Raw genomic sequence first — 23,047 nt, 5'->3', positions numbered from 1 at the left:
CCATGGTGAAATAATAGAGCAAAAGAAAAATGAAACTTGTTACAATAGAAATGTCATAGAATTGATGAATTAACTACATGCATTTAGCATGTTGGCTTTGCTTAATAATTTAATTTCAATAATCTGCAAGTATGAAAACAATTCTAACTAATACATGCCCACAGAGAGTTAAAAATATCTTAACTATACATCCAAATACCACTTTAGTTGAATATAATTTTGGGTTAGTGGAGTCACTTTAGCATTCTTCTTTTGATTGGCTAAAATAAGACTTTTTTTAGGAAAAAAGACTAAATGACTTGTGGTACGTTCCTTCTAGGACATAATTCCTCTGCAGCTGACTAAAGAGGCCTCAAAAGAAAGGTTTCAAATTCTCAAGTTATATTAGTTAATTTTAAGAAAATATAAAAAAAAAATCTTAGCAAAGTTATGTGCTAGTATGTAAAAATGTTGATGTAGCTATATTAATATAGTGTTCATTTGATCAAAATGAACAATAGCTAATTTTGGGAATTCATGCAAATACATACACAAAATTAATAAACTACCATAAAATTCAGTGAAGTTTCTATAATAAAAAAGTGATGTTAAAGGAGGTGGCAAGGTCAATATGAAATATATCTCTCCTATATAACTATAGAATATATGTTTGACTCAAAGTCAAACAAAAAAAAATCATATATTGTGTATTAGAAAATGTCACACTCACCCATTTTGTCATGGTGGGCTTCAGTTAACAGCGGTTTTAGAGTCACGCTTTGATTCTTTACAGAGACCTAATAAAATGAAAGAAATAAAATATAGAAAAATGCCATTGATAGATTACATTGTTTCAGTTATAAGACTAACTTCCTCCTCTTTGACCTTTTCAGTATAATGATTTGTGACAGTTAAAGGGATATAATTTAAATTTTGTATGTTAAAATTCATTCTGTGGGCCCTCCCTGGTGGTGCAGTGGGTTAGAGCACAGCACTAAGAAGTTTAAGCCACTTCCACAGGAGTTCGATCCCCGCCTGCCCCAGAGGGATCCCACATGGCGAGGCAGACCTCTTCTGACCCACTGGCTGCTCCCCTCACCAGTGTACTTCTACAATCTGCCTGTTCTGCTCCCCGCTCTGTCTCTGGTGAATCTTCTCACCGCCCCTGCACCTCTGGCCTGTACCCAGGTTCTGTATGCATAAATAAATCCTTAAAAAAAATTCATTTTGCAACATTAAAAATTTACAAAAATGTATGTGACACAAAATTATGCTCTTCTTAACCTCTGAAGAGGATATTTACTAATTCCCTTCCACATACAGCAAATAATTAACAATATATAATGCAACAATATGTATAACCACAAATGACTATGTTATCTACATTTTAAAGGGAAGCACAGATACTGAGTAATCCCATGTGTCTTGCACATAAAGATGTTCTGCAGGTCATTATGCCATTTTTGTTTGTCTATTCATAAAAATAGTAGTTTTCTACTTTTCATTTTATTTGCAATACATAATTAATTTACATGAGTAAAAATAATAATAATAATAAAAAAAAGGAGTAGAAGCATTATTGATGCCTGGTTTTACAATTGAATACACATTCCCAAGGAGCAATAAATATACTCATGGTCAACTGCATATGCATTGATTTAGTGAAAAAATTCCCCTTAGTAGTTTCAATCAATTAAAATGGAATACATTTGTTTCATATTTATCTGTGTGATAAAATGTTTTTCATGTTTTAGGTAGCTCAAATAATACCAAGTAAACACTATAAATAAATAAATAAATAAATAAATAAATAAATAAATAAATAAATAGATAAATAAATGCACACATATACACACATATATATTACATTATATGTGTGTATGTATATACACACAGATATATGTATATCCACATATATACATGCATACACATATATGTGTATATATGTGTGTGTACATATATGTAAATATAGGAAGATGATTAAAAAGAGGTAGTTTCATTAGAACAATTTTTTTCACCTATATAGCATGGCTAAATACACCATACTGCTAGCAATATTTTTTTCCATAGGTTCACATTTAAAAATATTGACGTGTCTGTGTCTGGTTGGCTTTTGATGTAGGTACATCTGTTATACAAGTGACTGCCACAGATGCAGATGATGCCAACTACGGAAATAGCGCCAAAGTGGTATACAGCATACTGCAAGGGCAGCCGTACTTTTCAGTGGACCCAGAATCAGGTAACAGCCTTAAAATCTGAGTGTGTTTCACTCTGTCATACATCTAGATGCATACTTAATGTACAGATTTTTTTTTTCTGTATTCCAAAAGCTGCCTATTCAGTGTCTTGTCTTTCTATGTGCCAGTAATTGCATGGAAACTAAAATAAATTTTCTTTATTCCAGTAGTTTACTTGAATTATTAGCTCTTAAACTGTAATTTGTTGATTTGAAACTGATGATATTAATATTATAGGAAATCAGCACATTATGTGTACTAGGAAATCATGGTGAATACTAAAATATGACAATCTGCAAAATTGTTTGTCTGAAGATTTGACTAACGGTAATTTTTTTAATCAAAAGGATAATTATGTTGATTTAACAACAACAACAACAACAAAACAAATTTCTTAAACAATAGCTCATGGTAGAATTCTTTCTACTCTGTAAATTACATTAAAAAGTTTATTACTGAAAGATTTATTTTAAGTATGTGAGCGCCTGATGTGTGTGTGTGTGATTAAATTCTACATAATGGATTTTTTTTTTACCTAATTAAATTGCACAATATCTTTCTTCTTTATCCAAAGGTATAATAAAAACTGCATTGCCAGACATGAGTAGAGAAAATAGAGAACAGTACCAAGTGGTTATACAAGCCAAAGACATGGGTGGCCAAATGGGCGGCCTTTCTGGAACCACCATGGTGAACATCACCTTAACAGATGTCAACAACAATCCACCCCGATTTCCCCAGAGTAAGAAAGTTTTCAATGATCTCATGTCATAAAGCGTCTCACACACAATGTGAACAGAAGCTATTCACATACAACAGTGGTTTTACCGCTAATTTATTCATAAAAGCAAATTCACAGCCCCTCCAACCACATAGCATAACCTGAAAACAATAATGAATTTCATTATCGTGAATTAATTTCAATCAATAGCACTAAACGCAGCCAAAACAACATAACTTGATAAATTTTTATATCATTTGCAAACTCTATGAATCTTACGTCATCTTAACAAATTGTTTGAAAATATAATATTAAAACTAGCTTCTGGAATAAGTCTATTAAAGATAGAATTTTATGTAATCTTTACAATAAGTCTGTAAGTTAATTGTCATTATTACCATTATTTTTCAGATAAGGAAATCAAAAATTAGAATTTAACTAACTTGCTCAATGATGTTATTTTTTAATCCAGTAGTTTCTATTTAGAAAACCTTTTTTACCATCAAGCAAATTGGAAACAGACTTTGCAGACAGACTCAGTTTTATATTCTGCTTTTCCCAAGTTTACAATATAATTTCTTTGAACTTTGTCTCTAAGGATTAATATACCTTATTCCTTTGGTGACTAATGTTAGAATAAATTAAATTGACATAGAGGTCGTAAAGCAATGCCACCTCAAAACAATAAATCAATAAAAAAGGAAAGCCTTCTGTCTTTATATAAGGTTAGGGCATAAGAAATGTTTAGAAATATTTCCAATTAGCATTTTTTTATGATTTTTTTTTTCTATCATCTCTTAGTCAAAGTTTAAATGGTTTCAGGGACTATGTCATGAAATATAATGGTCATGTGGAAATGCAGGAAACAGAGAAATCCATCCCCTGAATAAGTGATGGTTATTTTAAAAAAATGAAGATATATATATATATATATATAATGACAGTTTTGAAAGCCCCAAATAAACAGTTAATTGTTAATTTTCTGATCCTTTTAAGTCAACAATTCTGGATTATAATATCAGGCTTACCACCTATTAGCTAAGTAACTTTGTGATATTCACTTAATCTTTCTGAAATTTATATTTCCCATTTGCAAAGTGAGTGTTCTGTCTTTATAAATCATTTTCCAACTTTAATACACCTATAATTTTTGATGGCTTATAATTCAATATGGTGAGAAGCTACACACATTTAAAGTCAACTTTGTGAAGTCCAACATGCAGAGGAAATGAAAAAAAGTTGTGTTTTTTTTTTTTTTTTTGTCATTTAAAGAGAAAATGCCAAAACAGTGCTGATTTAACTTTCAGGTACGTATCAATTTAATTCACCTGAGTCTGTGCCCCTTGGCACCCATCTTGGAAGGATAAAAGCCAATGACCCTGATGTTGGGGAAAATGCTGAGATGGAGTACAGCCTTGCTGAAGGAGAAGGAGCTGACATGTTTGATGTCATCACTGACAAGGAAACACAGGAAGGGATTATAACTGTCAAACAGGTTTCTTTTCTCTGTCTACATTTTTTCATCGAGCACTTTATTTTTGCTTTTCAGCTAAGGGATGAAAAGTCTAGCATATATTATTTCCCATCTTGTAGCTGCTGTCTATCTTTTGTATATATTGCAAACGTTGTGATTTCATACAAAGTTAAGCATCTGCCTCACTGACAATAAAAGTCTTCGCAAATCTCAACTGTTTCTGTTTACAGGGAGACAAGAAAGAAGCCAGAAGTAGGGAATCTCAAAAGTACTTGTCTTAAATTTCTCCGCAGGAGAAAAAGTAGGCATGAGGGTATTACTTTATTTCATATATTTTTTCAAAATATTTAAATTGTTAGGTGTGATGGTTTATCCAAATAGAGAAAGCTTGTAGAAGCTTTCAAACTTAATTTGTCAAATAAATTTAATTTATTGTCAAATTTATTTAATTTTCATGCAATGTGAGAGAGCATTGTAAAACTTTATAAAGAATAATCCAGCTAAATATTGGTTAGTTAATATTGCCCTGGCTTTCTGTTCTTATTTACATCTTGCTTTCCAGATGTGATCCATTTAGTGAAATAATTATTTTTCTTTTTAAAATATAAGTTTTAGAAGTAGAGGAAACAAGCAGCTTATACGAGTGGTATGAAAAACCTGTATCTTATTGTTCGCGACAATTTTTATAGTGTGTGAACTGAATAATGATAACATCTATAGATTCCCTCAGGAAATATATCATTTACTTGAAAGCACCAAACTGAAAAATATTACTAAATGGGACTCCAGCTTAATGTGCATTCAATTACATTCAGTCACTCTCCCAAAATGTAGGGCAAAACAAAAATTCACTAAGTTAATTTTCTGTAACTATGAAACAATTATAGGGAAAGTTAGTTATTTATACAGAATTACTCATACCATTTACAGTTGGTTATTAAATATGAAATTGGCCTCTATTGTTTTGTCTCCTCTATTATTTTTAAAGATTTATTACAAAAGTATTTTTTTGGTCCTCCCTGGTGGCACAGCGGGTTAAAGCACTGCACTGAGAAGCTAAAGCCACTTCAGCATGAGTTCAATTCCCACCTGCCCCGGAGGTGACCACATGGTGTGGCAGACCTCTCCTGACCCGCCCACTGCTCCCCTCGGCAGTGTACTTCCTCGATCTGCCTGCTCTGCTCCCCACTCTGTCTCTGGTGGGTTAGCTCCCTGACCAGGAATCAAAATCATGCTGTAGTGGCTGGAGATATTTTGATAGTGCTGAGTTATGACCACTGTACCACCAGGGAGGCCCATTTTCTGCTGAATTGTACTAATTATTCTTAATTTATTTGATTTCAGAATTTAGATTTTGAAAACAAAATGTTGTACACTTTAAGAGTGGATGCAAGTAACACTCACCCTGATACACGATTCCAACACTTAGGACCTTTCAAAGACACAGCTGTGGTCAAAATATCTGTGGAAGATATCGATGAGCCTCCTGTGTTCAGTAAAGTTTCTTACTTAATAGAAGTCGATGAGGATGTAAAAGAGGGCAGCATTATTGGACAGGTTACAGCATATGACCCAGATGCCATGAACAATTTAATAAAGTAAGTCTTTTTTTTTAAGAAAAAGTGTATTTTATGAAGATTTGTTTGCAGAAAAATAGTAACCAGTTCATTATTTTGGATATGTGACAGTATTGTAAAATATATGATTAATTGGTCCACATTATAATACCAAAAATTTCCATGACACTCTTAGCTGAAATTAGTTGAATACTCTCTTCTGAGTGTTCTGCATATATTATTTCATTTGATGTATCCCTTTTCAAAGTAAATCCCATTATTATACCTTCCTGCAGATACTACAACAAAAGCACTGAGATTTTAATTAATGTGACAGATAGTCACAAAATTGGGTTTATAAAATAAGGCCATCTGGCTTCAAAGTCTGGGATTATAATCCTTTAACTATTGTAATTCTTGTCTCATTGTTCCTCTTGGGTAATCATAGGTAATAATGTGCTCTTAAAATATTATATATATATATATATATATGCACATATATATATATACACATACATATATATGTGTAGACACACACATATATGTGTGTATATATATATTTGTATATATGTACACATATATATGCATATATATATTCTAAATATGGCATTTAGAGATACCTTCAAAATGTCTTCTTTTTAAAAATTCTTTAAGAAAGCTGTGTATCAGAATTTTGGAGGAAAAATGCTAATTATACTCAAATAAAAGCATAATTAGTGAAGAGATTAATGGTATTTCAAGGTGGTAAAAGCATAAAAAAGTAGTATAATGTGTATTTTTTATCTCACATTCTTAACCAAAAATTTTAATTAAGGTATTTACAATCCTTGTTTTTTTATATATTTTTTTCACTGCATGGCACAAATATTGTGTTTATGATACAAGCATCAAGGGGCACTGAAACTGACCAAGGACATCTCCCAAATAGTTTACTGGTCACTGTCTGAGTTCACCCACATGTATAATTTTAAGGTTACTCAGGCTTGGGAAATAACAACAATGAGATTTATTTAACAAATTGGGGGATAAGAAAGAGTTACTGAGGCCAAACTGGCTTTTACCTCACCTGAAGCAGTGTCCAGTGTTTTTATGTCCTAAACACAAGTAGCTAAGATGGTGTCTTCCCACCACTGAGGACAAAGAGATCCTCTCCTGAGCAATAGCCCGCATGTAAGATGGCATCTTCCTGACACTACGGACATGAGACAGCCAGACTATCGGCCAGCTTTCAACTCATGTAGACAGCAGAAAACACAACAGACAGTGCTCTCTGGGCTGCTGAGATGTTTCAGCACAGCATCAGACAAGCAGCACTCAAAATAGCAGCTGCAGCGGTCAAATAACATAACAAATGGCCACACTCAAGCATCCCAATGAGGCACCTGGCTGAGGTCCTTACTTCTGTTAAGTTGTAACAGCAGCAAAACCGGGAACAGTTTCAGCAGCTCAGCTACTTGCAAAGCCACCAAACTTTTGCTCTCTGAGTTTGGCTGCTTGAGACTCTACCTTTAAGAGGCCCAGAACAGCTCTCGGAATCCGAAATAATGAATCCCCAAAAGCTGAATCCAGAATATTAAATTCTCACAGCTAAGTCCAGAACACTGAATCCTCAAAAACTGAATCCAAAACACTGAGTCCTCAAAAGCTGGATCCAGAACACTAAATCCCAAAGACTGAATCATCTGCAGCTCCTTCTGCAATCCCTTATATTTCTTATCAGTAGCTCTACCTCCCAAATGTGATACCTTGCAGCGTTTTCACTGGGTCTATCTATCCTCACCTGCAGCCCCCTTCTAGGGGACACCACCTGTAACAGGCCTTTGGCTTCAGCCACTGTTTACACTCAGTGTGTTTAATACTGAATAATTCCACATGTTTTAACATCGTCAACTGTATGATTAAATAACTTGAAGTTGTTTAACCCTTGTGAAACTTGACTTTGTGCCTTTTGAGAAGCACTTTTTCTGGGACTAGTTTTGCCTTATACATCAGGTCTTTTCTTGCCATCTTGTCAAGTAATCTGGCAAAGCCCTATGATTTATGAGGTTTTTGGTTTTTTTTTTCTGCTTTGGCTGGTGGGAATGAGAGTTTTTTCTAGACACACGCCACTCTGGAGCATTGTGCCCTTCAGCCTCTGTGACTGATCACCTGCATGGATTTCTTTTTTTCTTTTTTTCATCTTTTTCTCAGGTGTGCTTTGAGCAGCATGCACCTGAACAATTGGGTGGATTCTCCTCAGGATTCTGGCGTTCTCCCCTTTGAAATAGTCTGGTCTCCAAATGCTAGTCAGCTTCATTTAGCTGAACTCACATCTCCTGAATTCAGGGAACTGGCACACTTCCTGAAGGTTCCACTCCCCAGCAAACTAGGGATGTTTCATGATCACATTGGTTTGCTTGACTCAGAAGTAACTGTCTTTGTTTCTTAGAATCTAATGTTTTAAATATAACTATTTCATATATTTTATCCAGTGTCTAGTTTTCTTAAGGATTTGTAATTTCAATGCCTATATTTGCTAGGGAGTCAACATACAATATGTCAAGATGGTTTCATTTATATAATTGCAGTTATTCATTTTAGAAAACATGGTTGTATGAGAAATTTTGTAGCAAAACATATCCCTATAACTGTCCACTCAGTAGAAGTCATGGTGCTTTTGAATTCTACTTCCATCATGTATCTGAACTGTCAAAAGTTCCATAACTATTTCATTAACTATGATTCACTATAATATACATGTTGGCTTATCCATTTTTATTAATCGTGAACATTTAATATTCCATTTAATTTCATAATAAACATAATATAAATAACATTATCTTATAGATGATACAACACATTATGAAAGTTTAGTTGCTTTGTAATTGCACATATATATGTATATGTATATATATATATATATATATATATATATGTACTCACATATGTGCATATATTCTTCCTTATGTGTGATAATTCCCTCAGGATACTGTATTAGAATAAAAATTCTGGATCAAAGACTAATGGTATTATTTTCAATCTTGTTTCCAAATATATAAATATGGCTGATACATTTTTAAGTGTATATATAGCTCTTCCTAAACAATTTATTTTTTTATATGGTACACAACTATTAGGAAAAAAAAACAGTAAATAATAGTGTTACCTGTAAAAACATAAGAATTATGACAGGGACAATCAAATATCAAAAGAGCAAATTAATTTCAATTTATGTTCCTAAAATCATCCTGCTAAGTCTGCAATATATTGTTTATACCAAAAATGTTGAATATAGTTGGATTCCTTTTAATATTAAAAAAAAAGTCTGACAAGTAAAGCTTTAGATTCCCAACTACAGTGTGAAAACCCAGAAATAATTCAACACAGAAAATTCAACAAGAAGACCACATTGTAAAGTGTGACGCTTGCTTGCTCAGGTGCAATTTAAAAGAATGACTGTTCCATAGCCTAGAAATATGCTATGATAAATATCATGGAAAACATTTTTCCAGGGAAGAGTTGGGAGCTAATTCTCACCCACCAGTAAATCTGTTCATCAAACCTATTTTCTAAAATGCATCTGCTACTTGCAACATGAGATTATGATTACAATTAGCAGCTGTTGTCAGCTCTGCTTCACCTCATTAGTAATCATGGATTTCCCAAGTTATAGGGTTGATTATAGCTTTACAGGTTCTGAAGGAACATGTTGTCTCATTTCACACCTATTTTATGCTCACCATAAAATTCAACAAATTTTAGGAAAAAATCCTTTTTACTGAAGTGAAATCAAGAAATAAGTACAAAACAAACTTGTGAGCAAGAAATTTAGTTTTGTCTCAGCAAAATACAACACCTGATTCTGTCATAAGCCAGAACAGGGAAATCGTAGACTATGAATATATTTATTTATTTATTTATTTATTTGTATTTTATAGAAGTGAATATATAAATTCATATGCATCACTGCTTCTTTAATAGGTGCATGATTTTATTACAAAGAGTAAAATGATAATAATAATGGAAAAATCATGGGACTAATATATACAAACAAAATTTGAACTATTTGTTCAAACTTTGTATAGTGGCATACTTTTTGAAAGGTAACAAAGGTTCATATCTAGAAATATATTTTTAGAAAGCAATGGTTGGAAAGGAAAATACAAAGCCAAACTTAAAGTATGTTCACTTAGTAGGATATGGACCGGGATTCAGTAAAATGAGAGAGATGAGACCTTTGACACATCTCTGCCTATTACTAAAATGTTCTGATGCATGTTTTTTTTTTATTGTAGAGGGAAATACATTTGCTACATGTTTAGTAGTTAAAAATGAGACATCAATACACAAAGGAAAAAAAAAAAAAAAACTAAGCCAGTGTTCACCTCCACTAGACTCAGTTATCTTATATATTTTTCCTTGTCACTTGTATCATTGATAAAGTCTCTTCAGAAGGTAGCATTAAATTATTCTCCAATGTTCTTTTTTTAATTTGTTGTCATAATTCAATGTAAGGGTACCGATTAAATATGTTTTGTTTTAACAGGCCACATTCTGGGACAATGAGATAGCTTTGTCCTATGTTAAGTGTTTATCAGGCTCTTTCTGGCCATTTATTTTAATCTGTTATATTTATTACAAATGGGTGAACCAGAAGTCCTATTTTGTGTTGAAAATAGAATATTGGGTACACATAAAATTATCTGTGGGGTTTGACAAATTGTGAAATATCCTTTGCACTGGAGCAAAATTCTGATTATAGACCTGGAAGATTGTTGTGTTGATGTTAAAATGAGCTACTTTTAAATTATCAAAGGGATTCACCTTTATGAATTATTAACTTGAAAAATAATGCTTCTCCATAAGGAAGAGGAAATGAGAGGGACCAAATATTTAAGGGAGGGAAGAACAAAGGTCTGTGGTGATAGATACCGGGTATCATGGTGGTGGGAAAAGTAGATTCCATGTCGGAAGTGAGGAGGCAAATACTACCCAAAAAATGAATAAAGATGTAAGAAAATAAATAAAACAAAGCCTAAAAAAAATAAGTGCCTTTCAAGTGTGAATCTAAGAATTAGACAGCCATAACTTAGACCTAATTTGATCCAACATAAACTTCAATAATTCATTGATGGATGTATATGTTAGAATTGTTAACTATGTTTTCAGTCATAGAAACTCCCGTGATAATCTCTAGGGCAAGCAGAACAGAACACAAAAAGATTTCATTTCCTTCTTTGATTTTGAATGCGAACAGTAGGAAAAAATCCAACATCTATTCAGCCATGGCAGATAATGGCAGACTATTGACCTTTGCAACAATGAAGAAAAATGTATATCGATGAATAATGTGAACTGTTACATTCAGTCCTAACATATGGTTATGTTATACTCTTTTTCTTTGCTTTCTTTGTGTTATTTTAGGTGTACTTTTATTCATAGCAGACTCTAATGAATTGGGGGTTGGCTTTTATAAAGTTCCAATGACTTTAACTCCAAAGTACAAATAATTATATAGAATAATAATAATAATGGAGTATCAGGAATACCACATTCTTTAAGTGACAATTAAATAAAAGTTCAGAAAATTATCAACATTTTTCCAGCCACAACTTTATCAGAACACTGAGTTGAATTACCTGTTGTTAATATTAAGAACAGATAAGCTATAATAACTTAAAGATAATGCCTAGACTTCTGATTTTTGTTTTTTTCCTTGCAGATACTCTGTTGACAGACTTACTGATATGGACCGAATTTTCAGTATTTATTCAGAAAATGGCTCTATTTTTACTTTGAAGCCCCTTGACCGAGAATCATCTCCCTGGCACAATCTCACCATTACAGCCACAGAAATAAGTAAGATTGAAATAAACCCATCTGAACACATTATTTTTCAACAAAGTGAGGACATAAGGGCATTAAGAGACACTTTTTTCTTTAGTAGAATGATTTTATCATTAGCAAGATCTAGAAAATGATTTGGGAATATGCCGGGCTTTCAAATTATTTTAATGATCATCAAATATATATTTTATCCATTTTCTCTTCTATTTTACTACTGTTAAGATAGAATTATAATGCTACCTCATAAGATAATTAATCTAAGAAAATAATCTTTTCAGCCAACTTTTATTATTGTGTTTTCCATCTGGACCTTATAAGGAAGCTGAGGTATCCATCAGCAATCCCAAAGAGAAAGTGAATATCACAGAAATGATCTGTTGCTAAGTTACAAAAGGGGTGAGTGGTATCACTGCTTCTCTCTAAATTAGATTGAAATCTTACATATGTTTTCATTGCAGATAATTCAAAACAAAGCAGCCACATCCCTGTCTTCATCAGAATTCTAGATATAAATGATCATGCTCCAGAATTTGCCATGTACTATGAAACATTTGTCTGTGAAAATGCAAAACCTGGTCAGGTAAATGAAATTATTCTAAACTTACATAATATTTTCCGATCACAAAGGCTGATGTCATTGCATTCATTTACTTGCACAACATTTTTTTTCCATGAAAACTATTATTCCTTTATTTTCAGCCCTTACCAAAAATTCACAGTACTATTAAAATGATGATTTTATTTTTAGTGTTTTTTTTTTTTCTCTTATGTTTGTTATATTAAAATTCTAAGTTTGGAAAAGGAAGTAACTGACTACAAATACATTACATTTAGTAAAACTCACTATATAGTTTCATTTGGTTTTCAATATAACATTATTTCAATATTACTGTAATGTCATACTAGGGTGTGTGTCTAAATAATTGTACTTAGGATACATGCACTATTATAGCATGCATTTTATGCCATATTTGATCATATGCTGCTTTCCATTTTTTTAAGATGATTTTTTTAAAGATTTATTTATTTATGCATACAGAACTGGGGTACAGACCAGAGGTGCAGGGACGGTGGGAGGTTTCACCAGAGACAGAGTGGGGAGCAGGTCAGGAAGATCGACAAAATACACTGCTGAGGGGAGCAGCAGGCAGGTCAGAAGCGGTCTGCTGCACCATGTGGATCCCCTCTGGGGCCAGGATCTAACTCCTGGCTTACAGTCGTGCATCCTAACTCATTGCACCACCAGGGAGGGCCCTTAAGATGATTTTTAAAATAGCTTTCATTATGGAATTCATTAATAAGAAACATGTTTAAATTTATGCACCAGTTATTTAATACATATAAGAATTCCAAGATTATGTTAATACTGAGTTATTTTCATGACTAGATTATAAAAACATTAATAGATATTAAATACTAAAACCAAGCTACTATTCCATTTTAATATAAAAATAATTATTTTTTGTGGATACTTTTTACCATTATTTATCACTTAGTACAATTATTTTGGTAGTAATTTTTGTTTGTGATTTTTCTACTTTATTATTGAGACAAAATCTTGTTTGAACTAGAGTTACAAAATTCTCTTATGAAGAAATATTTGGAATATCTATTAGTTAGAGCCAATGAATAAAATGTTGATTTTTGACAAAATTTAATATTGTGTAATGACAGTAACAGAATATCTTATTAAATCAGTTATCTGCTATTTCCTTAAGGGAAAATTAAATAGATGAAAAGAACCATGTAGGATTCCATCATTTCCCTGTAAATACAGGATATAGAGAGAAATACAGTCTTGTTTTTTTGTTTTTTGTTTTGTTTTGTTTTGTTTTGTTTTTTTCCTTTCTATTAGGGTTGTCATGGACTGAATATTTCTCTCCTCCCAAATCCTTGAAGCTCTAACTCCCAGGTGGCTTGTATGAGGAGATAGGGAGCCTTTCTGGAAAGAATTAAGGTGGTTAGAAGTCCCAATAGTATGTTCTGATTTGATGAAGGCAAAGTACTTGTTCCAGACCTCTCGCCACCATGCTTTCCTGATCTTCCCCCTCGTCACGCACATGCACCGAGACAAGGCCACATGAGGACAGAGCACAAACATTTAAAAGCCAAGAGAGCCTCCCTCATGCTGGCACATTAATTTTGGATTCCAACTGCCAGAAATGTGAGAAAAGAAGTTTCTGTTGTTAAAATCACCCAGTCTCTGGTATTTGTTATGGCAGCCAGACCAAATTGAGAAGAGATATGTGCTAAATCCACTTATATTACAAAAATACAAATGAGGATTTTATTTTATTTTTTTAACCAATAAGGAATCATTGCATAATTTTCAGATTAAAAAAAAAAAGTTTTCTTTTTTTTTTTTTATTTTGTCACAAGTAATGGGGAGATTCTCTGTTCCATAAATGATGAGTTTGAACTTGATTCTTAATTTTATATATTAATTAGCTTTTTCAATATTTTCTTATAAATGGAGATCTGGTTTACCAACAAAATGTTACTCTAGCAGACAGCACCATTGAGTATTTATATTCATAAACTACTTGGAATTATTTCCTTTGATCTAGTTCTCAATGGAATAACCAAATTTTATCTATGAATACTGATAGAAACTATCAGTATACTATACTTTAGATACTATACTGCACAGCTCTCCAAGTACAACATATATCAAGTGATACAAACACCAAAGGTGGGCAGTGTGCTATTTATTAGCAACATTAAATTTAAATTTTAAGCCTACTAATATGCATAGACCTTAAAGTAACATTAACTCCTACATCACTGCAGTTAAACGTTTCTTTATACATGTATATTGTTTTATTTTAAGATTCATGCTGTGTTAGTTTCTTTCTGCTACTATGATGAATCACCACAAGCCAGCTAGATTAAAACAAGAGAAAGCTTTGCTCTAACACACTTCTAAATGCCAGAAGTCTAAAATCGAGTCTTGATGGGGCTATACTCTCTCTAACGGCTCTAGCTGAGGATCCTGTCTTGAACTTCCTCATCCCTTGGCATCCCCAGCCCATGAAGTAAAATTCCCAGCCCATGAAGCCCAATTTCTGTTTCCATTGAGGAATGACTTTTCTTCTGTAACTTGCTCTAAGTCCAACTTTCTCTTTTTTCTAATTAAGAACTCCAGCCATTTGTAGATGTGCCTCCCTCAATCCAGTAGGATAACCTATGAATTACATCTGCAAGGGTCAATAATCAATAAATTTACATTTGCAGTAGGAATATTTGCCTATTAAAATGATTTCTTTTTATTAATTTATGTTATTGAGACAAGTAATGTAAATGATAAACTATAATTGATACTTATTATTATGTAAATATATGCACAGCATTAAAATTTTATATGAATGTTCAAATACTTGTTGTAAAGCAATTTTTTTTAATTTAGCAAGGTTAAAAATACAATATATTTTAAGGTATTGAGGAGTATTTTTCTCTTAAAATATGCTTAAACTTGCCCATTGAAACATTTCAAAAACTCAGTCATATAATCAAAGGTAAAATATTTATGATTTATGATATGACTTAAAGTTAGGTAATTGTCATTCTAAACTAGAAGGTTAAGCAAGAATATTAGGAATTGTGTGTGTGTGTGTATGTGTGTATTATATATATATATGTATATTATATATGTGTATACATATATATGTATGTATGTATATATATATATATAATTTTTCAAGCTTCAATGTCCTAAGGTAGAAAAACATATTTACTAAGTTTATATTAATAACTGCAGTTTCAGAAGCATTGTATTGCCTCTCGGTAAATATGACCCTCAACAAAATAAATGAATCAGGGTTAATATCATATTGAAGCAGAAGAAGATTTAACTATTGAGTACACAGATTGGTATGGCAATATAAGTTACACAGAATCCAAAATAATTGACACATTAAATTAATGTAAAATTCCAGTAATTGCCCATCACAGTACGGTGAACTTTTATACCTGGAAGTGTTGCAATTGTTTGTTTTTGTAGATGAGAAATTTGAAGGAAAAAGGAATTAAATGACTGTGATTTCAAGTCAAACAGATGGCATACCCGGTAGTAGAAAAACAGGCACCCTGACGTGTAGCTTAGTGCTGTTTGCACTAAAAAACATTCAAAAGACTTTTTTTCCAACTTGTCATTTGCTGTTCTATCTTCTCCCTCTGGCACAGCTCTGACTTAAAGTGAGCACAGCTAAGGGCTATAATTTCTCAACTTCAAATTTGATTTTACTAAACTTTACAAGCATTAATTTCTAACTCGTTCTAAAAGTCCCAAAAACTATTAAAAAAAAAGCAAATAATTTCAATAATGTATGACTATAGGTATGGCACCCTGTATTTTGAAAACCCTTTGCTTTCTAGTATTATATCATACATTCATACATTGCTCATTTTTCCAAAATCATATTAACATTGTTCTTAGTCTCTAGGAGTGGTTGTGCTAACTACGTTTTTGTTTGTTTGTTTTTTTTTTATTTATTTTTTTATGCACCTGTTTGGCTCTGCCTTTGAAGATAGTTATTACCTATTGGAGGCAACAGATTAGTAGCGAAGTAATAATAAAATAGGCTAGTGCTTTCTAAAAATGTGAAATGAAGATGTTGGAGTGACTGAATTTTCCTTTAATATTGGACATTACAATGATAAGAAATCAAATAATGATTGATAGAGATACCCTATAAATCAAAACTTGACAGACTTTTTAAAAAATATTTTTAACATGTTACTCTAGTTAAAACCATAAAAATATTGGCTTTTTCTATTTTTGAGAATAACAGTTTTGTTTAGTTTAGTTTTTAAATGTCAGTGGACATTTACAGCATAAACGATGATTTAAAGTAGCTGGTGGAAACAAGTTTTGCTTTTTTTTTGTTAGGATTTATTTATTTATTCATACAGAACTGGGGTACAGGCCAGAGCTGCGGAGGGTGAGAGGATTCACCAGAGACAGAGCGGGGAGCAGAACAAGCAGATCGGTGAAGTCCACTGCTGAGGGGAACAGCGGGCGGGGTCAGGAGAGGTCTGCCGCGCCCTGTGGTCACCTCCGGGGCAGGCGGGGATCAAACTCATGCGGAGGTGGCTTTAGCTTCTCAGTGCTGTGCTTTAACCCGCTGCGCCACCAGGGAGGGCCCCAAGTTTTGCTTTTTTTGGTTTTATTTAATTAATGCATTTATTTGGTTTCAGTTGATTCAGACTGTCAGTGTCCTGGACAAAGACGACCCGCCCCGGGGTCACAAGTTCTTCTTTGAACCAGTGCCAGAATTTCCTCTTAATCCTAACTTCACCATTGTGGATAATAAAGGTAGAGATGGATTTTTATTTCCTTTTTTAACAAAATAGGATGAGACCTGAAGATGTACAGTTAAAAGCGGACCTGAAGCTGTTTACTTTGCTCACCACTTTTTTTTTTTTTTTTTTTTAATTCTAGATAATACAGCAGGGATCATGACTCGCAAAGATGGGTACAGCCGCCACAAAATGAGCACCTATCTCCTGCCCATCCTAATCTTCGACAACGACTACCCGATCCAGAGCAGCACCGGCACGCTCACCATCCGGGTGTGCGCCTGCGACAGCCAGGGGAACATGCAGTCCTGCAGTGCAGAGGCCTTATTGCTGCCTGCCGGCCTCAGCACCGGGGCGCTGGTCGCCATCCTCCTGTGCGTCCTCATTCTGCTGGGTAAGGCAGCAGAACTCGGGAAACTTGCACTATTCCCTCCCTCCCTGCCCAGGGAACTGGCGAAAGAAGCCCCCTCTGTGTAGCTGGAGATTGATATTGAATGTTTTTCTTAATTGCAATTTCAACTAAGAATAAAATGGAGTTTTTAGCAGTAGGAATAAGTCAAGGTTATTCCAGACACCAAAAACAAAATACAATAGTGATCACCATATAATATATATACATATATACATGTATGTATAATATATGTAATATATATTATATATGATGTATAATATATGATATATGTAATATATTATATATGATGTATAATATATAATATATGTAATATATATTCTATATGATGCACTGAATAGGATAGATTCATTATAATAACATAATTATGTATTTATAATTATGTATTATAGCTTAAAATAAATATTTTAGAATAATATAAATATATTCCATATGTATAGTGTTTAGTGCTAGTCAACCATGGTCAAATTGCTATGGATATTTAATAGGTGTTTTCATTTTTATATCAACTCCCTGAGGTAAATATTTTGTGGTTGTACAGACAGGCTATATAATTTACAGAAAGTCACCTATTTAGATCATGGAACTAACATTCAATTTTGGAATTCTCCTTTCTAACCATTAGTCTCAAAACTAAAGATGGACTTTACATGTAGTGAAGGGTAGATTGGGGCCAAAAGATGGTAGGGCCCAGTGGATTATGTTAGAGGATCATGAGTTCTTGGGTGATGGGAGTGGTGTGGGGACGTACATATGAAGAGATGTGATCCTCCACCTAAGGGTCACCTAATGTATCATATACATTGTTGTAGATCGGTGTTAATACAATGAAATGCACGCACACACACACAAAAACCCTAAAGATCACAACCAATATTAACAGCAAACACTAAGTTAGGTTTATTAGCTGTCCATCTGATCTGTCAAGGACATTTAAGTTGCGTATTACATGTAGGTAATGTAGGTATAGGGCTCAAAATTTAAAGCTTCAGTTCACTTTTTAAAAATATCACTACAGCCTTGTGGTATACCTAGTCCTGAAATAATTTTGATTTTGAAATGAAGTCACATTTCCAATAGCAAGTGTTTTATTCTAGCATGCCCTAACAGGACAACAATTTAATTCAATTAAACAGTTGTTTCACCATAAAACACCCCCCCTCCAACTAGTTTCCATCAAAGAGTCATCCAAAATGCTTATGCTTAGGACAAGAGAGCTAGCCAATTTTATGTTCCAACACTCATATGTGCTGGCTTGTTTTTCACTGCAAATCCTTTCAAGCTATCTGGATGAAATCCCTTTGGCCAGATATCCTTGTAGGACTTCAGTGGGGGGATTGACAAACGTGAGGGGGAAGCATTTCTCTCAGTTAAGACAGTCCAAGTTTTTAGAAAAACATTTTCTCAGGGTGGTTTGGAACATGGACACCACAACTATCACCATCTGATTCTGCCTCTCCACCTGCTGCTTCAAGTTGAACTCCTCTAGAAAATATTTTTGTATCCCCATGGAGATTAAATTTTGGCTTACCTTTTAGCTAAGTGCTACTGATTTCATATTGTTTTATTTGATCGCTTAGCTTCATTTTTTTTCTAATTTAGCACAGCATGAAAATGAGCATAATTCAAATTTGATTGTTTATTTCAAAATAATGTACACACATATAAGGCCATGCATACAAATGTGGGGGAGCAACATGCCCTCAAATAAGTTTAGATATGTAATTTAATCAAAGTAAATCATACAATACTTTTTTCTATGCAGATATTCTTGAAAGCTTTTGATTCTAAAGTCTGACATCTGGCTATCCTGAGCAAATATAGAAAGCACATATTTGTTATTTTTCACTGCCACAATTAACTTCCTACCTGTGTAGTGATTTTCTATTATTTTTGTAAAAGCTGACTCTAATTCAGAAGGTATTTATTATCAAAGTTCCTAAAACAATCTTGTTATTTTTCAAATCGTCAACCTAATAGCTGGACACATTTACTGCATTTTTGCAGGTAATAGAGTCCTCTCTTTGCAAGATGGTGATATAGGATGAGCGATAATATTTCAGACTTAGCCTGTTACAGTTTGAAGAAATATGGTTAGGACAGGGTCTCCCTGGTGGCCTAGGGGTTAAGTCTCAGTACTATCACTTCTATGTCCTGATCAGACCCTGGTCAGGGAGCTAACTCACATGGCTCAGCAGTCCCTGTCTCACCCATTGCTTCCCATGCTATCTCTGATGAATCCTCTCACACCCCAGGTACTTCTGGTCTACACCCAAGTGCTTCTACATAAAAAATTAGTAAATAAATAAATAAAATTTAGGACACTTCTTTTTAACCTTGCTTGTTCTAGGACACCTTTGGTTGTCAATGAACCTATTTAGAATAATACTTAAATTTATAAGAATAACTATGTAAGTAAGCAAATATATTTGTATGGCATAAAAGGTGACAAGCGGGCCCTCCCTGGTGGCGCAGAGGGTTAAAGCACCACACTAAGAAGCTAAAAGCCATTTCTGCATGAGTTCCATTCCTGCCTGCCCCGGAGGTAACCACATGGCATGGCAGACCTCTCCTGACCCGCCCGTTGCTCCCCTCAGCAGTGTACTTCGTTGATCTGCCTGTTCTGCTCCCCACTCTGTCTCGGGTGAATCCTCTCACCCTCCACATGTCTGACCTATACCCCAGTTCTGTATGAATAAATAATAATAATAAAAAAATGTGACAGGCAAAATGTGCTTGATATTTGTACTTACTAGTTAAAATCTAATGACATGTTGATTCCATAAGGATGATGCAGTATATACATTCCATGACTGTTGGTAAGAGTATCACTGTTACAAGCAACACAATTTATGCTGACATTCATAGTAGATATGAATGCTAAATTTGAACTATAGATTAGTGAAAATAAAATGTATTTGTTTACCATATTTTCCCCTAGGGCCTCTAAATTCTATCACATACTCCAAATTAATAACTTTGAATCTGGAGAAAAGTTGCATAGTTTTGACCTGGCAAAGAAGAAAAAGTCAGAACATTTTCCAAGGTCCATTTGTGGGGATTAGTTAATATTGTATTTATTAAGATACCCTTAAAATAATCTATCTACATTGTTGTTTGTGGGTTTTCTAATCTTAAGCAGCATGGTGGACCAACATTTTGTTACCTGCAGTTCTGCATCCTGTACAAGGTCAGAACTGCCCTTCAGTAATCAGTCAGGGGAGCCAGATGTTACAAAGTGCCTTTCAAATCAATCAAGACCTGAAAGCTTGATCATCCTGGGAAGGGGAGGCATCACGAGATATGAGTGGGAACGCCCAGGAAGCTGAGGATGGAAGATAAACTCACTACTGGCTCATACATCATGAGGTGGGACTGGACATGCGTGGGGGGATTGAGGACCAATGTAAGACCAAGGACCCCAGAAACTGAGCAGTGGATGCCTTGTTGAAACGATTGAAACCCTGGCTGGGGACCTAGGGCTGAAGCTCAATGACAATCTTGAGTCATCAAGCAGATGAGAAGTACCTGAAGGAAAGACTCACCAGCCCTCACACAATAGTTAACAGTCCCACTCTTCCCTTTTCCCTTTCCCTCCTTCCTCCTACAGCTAATGTTGTCAGATTATTTTATCAATAAAAAGGCCCAAGACCTTGCTCTTCAGCAGCACCCTGCACGATGTAGCCTGCCCCACGACACCCATTTCTTTACAGTGTGGAGCCGCCTGACTCAATCGTTCTTTTATTTCTAAAAAGTAGAGATTTTAAATTATTCATCACATATTACATTTATAGAGAACCAGTTTTTACTGCATGGTTCGTTAGTTTGGTGAAATTTCAGCTTTATATTGGACTTAGTTAATTTAAGTTCATTCTGGAATAGAAGAAAGTACAAGTATGTCTCATTCTTGCCGAATAGATTTTTTTTTTTAACAAGTCCAAGTTTTAAAAAATGGTCTCCAGCTCAGCACACAGAACCTGTTCTGTGGAAGGGTGAAAATACTTTTTTTTTTTTAAGATTTATTTATTTATTAGTACAGGACTGGGGTACAGGCAAGAGATGCGGAGGGTGAGAGGCTTCACCAGAGACAGAGTGGGGAGCAGAACAGGCAGATCTATGAAGCACACTGCGGAGGGGAGCAGCGGTGGGTCAAGAGAGGTCTGCGCCAGCACGCGGTCACCTCCGGGGCAGGGGGGGATCGAACTCATGCGGAAGTGGCTTAAGCTTCTTTGCGCTATGCTTTAACCTGCTGCGCCACCAGGGAGGGCCAGTGAAAATACTTTCAATGAAATTTTTAAAATTCTTTCTACCAATTAGAAGATGTGGGGGGAAGTGTATTGACCAACATGACACTTGCATCGCACAAACCTTTACTTATGGTCTAGAGCCACAAGCCAGTCAAAGTATGACTGAGTTTGCCTTGTATCTGATAAAGATTAAGGAAAAAAATATGCTTTTTAGTCACATTTTCTTATTTTTCTATGACATACAAATATTTTGACAAAATATTTAACTGCACTGAAGTAGGGGAAACCTAAATTTTAGTTCTCTTCCACAATATGTAAGTTATGTTTTGGGGAACTGTTGTTTATATAATTATTGCATTTCCTTACATATAAAATTGCGAATTAGTCTATTTTCAATGAAATTTATATTTAAAAAAAGGTGACCTTTCTTATTTTCTTAAATGTATGTTTCAATTGTGGTATGCATTTGTCTTGCAAACGTTCAGTTTCAAGTAAATTTCATAACAATTTTAAATTCCTATGTTATGACAAGAAGTAGGAACGTGCATCACATGTGTGGGAGTTCACAGTTAACCTGATAGCCTATGTGTGCACATAATGCAAACAATACAGGGAATAAAGGTAATAAAATTAACATTGTAGCTCTAAACTTGAATGCAATTCTGTATGTTAAGGAAGTTGTTAGTAGCAAGATAATATCTGAGCTGTCAGGTAGGGTGAGCACATGTTAAAGATGAGTTGAAGTTTGAATTTTGCCTTGTAGTTACATTTCAGATCTTAACAACTTTTCAAAACTGGGTCAGTAAAAGATCTAGCTAAACAAATATATGTGGTAAGGGATGAAATGAATTGCACATATATATGTACATGTGTATGCATGCATGTGTGTATATACATATCTGCACATAGATGCATATGGTGTGTGTGCATATAACATATGATATGTATGTGTTCACATATGCCAATATATAATGAATATACATGCATATATACATACATACATGCATATATGTGTGTATGTATATATATGTGTGTGTGTATATATATGATAATGTTTGGCATATGTTCCTTTATACTAAGATTTATTTCTTTATGCGTCAAGCGCTGGGGTGTAGGACAAAGGTGTATTGGAGGGGAGAGGGTTCATCAGGGACAGAACAGGTAGATCTAACCAAGTGCACTGCTGAGGGGAGCCGTCAGTAAGACAGGAGAGGTCTGCTGTGCCAAGTGGGTCAGCTCCCTGGCTGGGAATCAAACTCATGGTGCAGTGCCTGCCATAGGCCCTTAGTGCTCTTTT

General features: G+C 34.2%; 1 protein-coding gene across 2 annotated transcripts in view; it reads left to right on the top strand.

Annotated features, from left to right (window-relative positions):
• The window catches only part of CDH9 (cadherin 9, type 2 (T1-cadherin)), a 97,477-nt gene that overhangs the window by 72,596 nt on the left and 1,834 nt on the right, over positions 1-23,047 (top strand). For both annotated transcript variants that reach the window (XM_004678067.2, XM_012721983.1), the window contains exons 4-11: positions 2,102-2,221; positions 2,794-2,961; positions 4,248-4,435; positions 5,759-6,012; positions 11,672-11,808; positions 12,255-12,376; positions 16,993-17,110; positions 17,237-17,488. In XM_004678067.2, the coding sequence (XP_004678124.1) occupies positions 2,102-2,221; positions 2,794-2,961; positions 4,248-4,435; positions 5,759-6,012; positions 11,672-11,808; positions 12,255-12,376; positions 16,993-17,110; positions 17,237-17,488 (1,359 nt within the window). The remainder of the gene's footprint in view (positions 1-2,101; positions 2,222-2,793; positions 2,962-4,247; positions 4,436-5,758; positions 6,013-11,671; positions 11,809-12,254; positions 12,377-16,992; positions 17,111-17,236; positions 17,489-23,047) is intronic.

This window comes from Condylura cristata, unplaced genomic scaffold (assembly GCF_000260355.1).
Source record: "Condylura cristata isolate star-nosed mole 26May11 unplaced genomic scaffold, ConCri1.0 scaffold00007, whole genome shotgun sequence".
In the NCBI taxonomy this organism is placed as follows: Eukaryota; Metazoa; Chordata; class Mammalia; order Eulipotyphla; family Talpidae; genus Condylura; species Condylura cristata.
This window is presented reverse-complemented; position numbering and strand designations above follow the sequence as displayed.